Here is a 4,120-nt window from a genome sequence, read left to right as displayed (position 1 = left end):
TTTCACATCACACATGTTTTGTTACTGTGCCCACCCCTCTTTTTTGTTAATTTTTTATTTAAATTAGAAACAACCTTATTTTACATACCAATCCCAGTTCCCTGTCCCTCCCATCCTCGAATGCCTTCCACCAACCCCTCATCCAATCTCCCATCCACTCCCCAAGGAGGGTGAGGCCTTCCATGGGGGATCTTCAAAGTCTGTCACATCATTTGGAGCAAGGTCTAGGCCCTCCCCCATGTGTCTAGGCTGAGAGAGTATCCCTCTATGTGGAGTGGGCTCCCAAAGTCCATTCGTGCACTAGGGATAAATACTGATCCACTGCCAGAGGCTCCACAGACTGCCCAGGCCTCCTACCTGACACCCACGTTCAGGGGGCCTGGTTCTGTCTTGTGCTGGTTCCACAGCTGTCAGACTGGGGTTCCTGAGCTCCCACTTGCTCAGCTCAGCTGTTTCTGTGCTTGGTCTTTACCCCTTCGGTCGTCAGTCCTTCCTCTCTACAACTGGATTCCAGGAGTTCAGTTCAGTGTTTAGCTGTGAATTTCTGCTTCTACTTCTGCTTCCATCAGCTGGGAACTCACTTCCCCTTTTTAAAGCCTCTGTTTACTCATTCATGGATCCCTTTCTGGCCACTTGGCAACCACATACACTTATCCCCCCCCCCAAACACACACATGTAAAACTTAGAAGCTAAGATCTCCCTCGGGCATATGCCCAAAGAACTTCATATCCTTATTGAGCCACAAGAAAACATACAATATTTGAGCCTGTGATGCTTCACTAATATATTTTGATCCCATCTAGTTTCCTGAAAATCTCAAGTTTTTACGGTTGAATGAGTTAAATTGCATATATGTGCCACATTTTCATATTTCTCAATGGACATCTAGGCTGACTCCATTTCCTGCTAATTCCAAAAGAGCAGCAATAAACAGGAATGTGCAAGTGTCCCTGTGGTAGGATATAAAGTCCTTTGGGTATATGCCCAGGAATGGTATAGCTGGGTCAGAGAGCAGTTAAATTTTCATGTTTTGAGAAGTCTCCATACTGATTTCCATAGTGTTTGCATCAGTGTGCACTATTCTTGAGACAAAAAATATATCATCACAGATGGTGAAATTATAGCATTTGTCCTTGCTTAAATTATGGTACTCTCCCTTTTGCTTTCATATAATCCTTCCCAACCCTCTCTTCCCCTTAAAGCTGCCCTGAAAATGCCATCTTGAAGATTATTGATCTTCCCACAACAGAAAAAATATCAAGCCATATATTTAATCATGTTCTTTTATATGTATAATATCTAACTTCTTTTGGGTATATCTGGACTTTTTAATACTTCTATTATAATGAAAACAAACACAAAGAGAGTGAAATGAAATATAATTTCTATAGCAGTGTTTTTAAACAACTTGAGCACAGGCTACTTTTGTGTAATATCAGAGATATCAAGACAAAAGGTTTCAGGGTTACACAAACACAACATTAATTATAAACAAAATTGTACTACAAGTTCATCTCAGGCATAAGAGATGGAATAAACTCAGGGAATCAGAATACCCAAGATCAAAGTTTAACTCCATTCTTTGCTAGCTGTTTAAGCATGGATTCCCCATCATCAGTGTTTCACATTCTTCATCTGCAAAGAGCCTATGTTTGTATTATATACATCACTAGATTATTGTCCATAGAATACAATAACATATAAGAGAGTCTGTAAATGGAAAACCAAACTATGAGTATTATTATTACTCCAAAAATTATTCAAATGGAGACTTTCCGAGAATTGTACATAATTAGCACCTAGCGATAGTAAGTATACACACTGAACCAAGCTTCATTCATTGGGAAGTCATGCAAACATTTTCAACTTTCAATAACAACATAAAACATTATTTTTAAAAAGATGTAAAGCGTGAAAAGCTTTGTAGGGAAAGCCTGGAAACACGTATAATTCCTAGACAAATAGCCATTAAATGTGACAATGATTTACAGATTAAAGATATATTCACTTCAGAAAAAGTTGTTAGTCACCTTATTGCCACCACTTACAACATTTAACAAATAATCATATTAGCTGTTTTTTCAGGAATCAAGCATGCTTTACAAAGAGATGAACAAAAGTCTGCTTCTAAATATGAACATGCAGGGAGGCCACACACAAAGAAACGGGTTATTATAACACGATTTCCTTCCGATTCTGAACACTTTTTTTAAACTATGATTCCTTAAGCACACAGATGTCCCTATTCAGACGCAGAGAGAGTTCTTCAGAAAGCCGTGGCTATTTCATAAGAATCTGGAAACGGGACAGACACGCGTCCGGATCCAGTCACAAGAGGCAGAATGCCAGCAATCGGTATAACTTGCCAGGACAGAGTCAAAGTGACATTCCTGTTTCCCTTGAGACCGTGTCCGTCGTCAAAGAAAAAATACTTGCTTTTGACATCTTTCAGATCCAGCTTGGGGTTCTCGCCTCGCAGAAGGATCTTGTCCCAGAGGACCACCTGGTTCACGGCGTTGCTTTTGGTGGAGTATTCTGCAGAGAGGTAGAGGAAGAGCTGCTTGACGTTCCAGTCGAAAGTCTTCTCCAGATCGGCCGAGATGTGGAACGTGATGAAGCCCAGGTCGCTTTTTTTCCGGGGTCCAGTGAAGTCTTCCACTTTTTTGAGCAGGATCCTGGAGACGTGCAGGCGCACTGGCGCGCTCCTGTCTTTGAAGGCGGTGGTGAGGATGCAGCCCAAGGTGAGCGCCGCCATGACGCTCAGCGTGAAGGCGAACAGCGAGTTGGCCCGCGACAGCAGGGTGTTCATCTTGGGGCTCAATCGGCGGCTCCCTCCACGCGGGCTCCACGGGCGCTCGCCCTCTCGCTCGCCCGCTCACCGGCTGGGGCTCGCTCGCTGGGCCAGGCGTGCAGTCTGCTCGCGTTCCCTCTGCCTTCTGGCTCGCGCGGAATGCTGGGCGCGCGCGCACGCGTCCCTGGAGCGCGCACCGCCCACGATGCCTTTTCTTTTCTCCAAGTCACTGGTTAACCCTACAACCACTGTCTGCCGCTAGTCTAAGGCGCCTGGAGCATCTGATAGAAAACAGCAGCTCGGCGTCTCTGTGAGGCTCAATAAGCCCGGGTGCACTCAGGGGTGGTGGCTGTGGGCGGGGTGCTTGAGCTACCTCATTCCCCCTCCACACACACACCCAGACACACTCCCTGAAAGTCCCATCTGGCACCCAAAGCCCTGTCCAGAGAACCCCCTCCCTAGGCACAGAGATGCATCATGGCTTCCATACATCCTAGTCCCTCCCCTGGCCTTCTGCAACAGGCTTCAGATGGCTGTACTCCCCCCCTCCCCCTAGCCCATCCTGTCTGTCTGAAGTCCATTCTCTGCACAGAGACCAGCCATCACCTACAGGTCATGTCACCACTCCCCCCCCCACACCCTTACTGGGATCCTCCACACCCAAAGGGCAGTCACAGTGTCAAACATGTGTCCCAGAGTCTGGGCTGCATCTGCCCTTTCCACCTCTCCCCCCATCAGCCTGTGTTGTCTGCCAGGCTCCAGCCACTGGGCTTGTCCTCTGCTCCTGGGTGAGCTGGAGCACACACACAGTGTAAGCACAGCAAGTCCCTGCCTGGCTTCTTATCATTCAGGACTGGGTTCTAAAGCCAATTCCAGGGAAGGCCTTCACTGACATGTCTGCATATAATCCCCTGTTCAATAGGGAGAGGGAACTGAGATTGGTATGTAAAATAAGATGGTTTTTAATTTAAATCAAAATTTACTTTAAAAAGATGTTTTCCGTGTTTATTTTCCTCAAACACAAATCCCCACATAACTTGCCCAGTTAATTGTTTCCTTACACAGTTTTGCCAGTCTACTCCAATGACAGATCCAGGGCTTCGTATATAAATCACTGGACGATTATTAATAGAGTGAAGGAACTACTGACACTCAAGATAAGATAGAAATTTTACAACTGTGAACAATGAAATACCGAAGTGATTTTAGAAACTGAGCCATCTTGTTGCAAAGAGGCATCAATGCATTTCAAAGCTCAATGATTATGAGAATCGGGTGGAAACTACCCAGCCCAAGTCCATGGTTTTTGTTCAGAAGGCTTGAAATAG

The 4,120-nt window shown here is 45.3% G+C and overlaps 1 protein-coding gene across 1 annotated transcript; it reads right to left on the bottom strand.

Annotated features, from left to right (window-relative positions):
- Positions 1 to 1,363: 1,363 nt before the first annotated feature.
- Positions 1,364 to 3,008, bottom strand: LOC101835487 (signal peptidase complex subunit 3). Its single transcript, XM_005088756.4, has one exon. It carries the CDS (start codon positions 2,808 to 2,810, stop codon positions 2,268 to 2,270), a length of 543 nt encoding a protein of 180 aa, XP_005088813.1. The 5' UTR covers positions 2,811 to 3,008; the 3' UTR covers positions 1,364 to 2,267.
- Between the last annotated feature and the right edge of the window lie 1,112 nt (positions 3,009 to 4,120).

The sequence above is a fragment of the Mesocricetus auratus genome, unplaced genomic scaffold (genome assembly GCF_017639785.1).
Source record: "Mesocricetus auratus isolate SY011 unplaced genomic scaffold, BCM_Maur_2.0 Super-Scaffold_100003, whole genome shotgun sequence".
NCBI classification, from domain to species: domain Eukaryota; kingdom Metazoa; phylum Chordata; class Mammalia; order Rodentia; family Cricetidae; genus Mesocricetus; species Mesocricetus auratus.
This window is presented reverse-complemented; position numbering and strand designations above follow the sequence as displayed.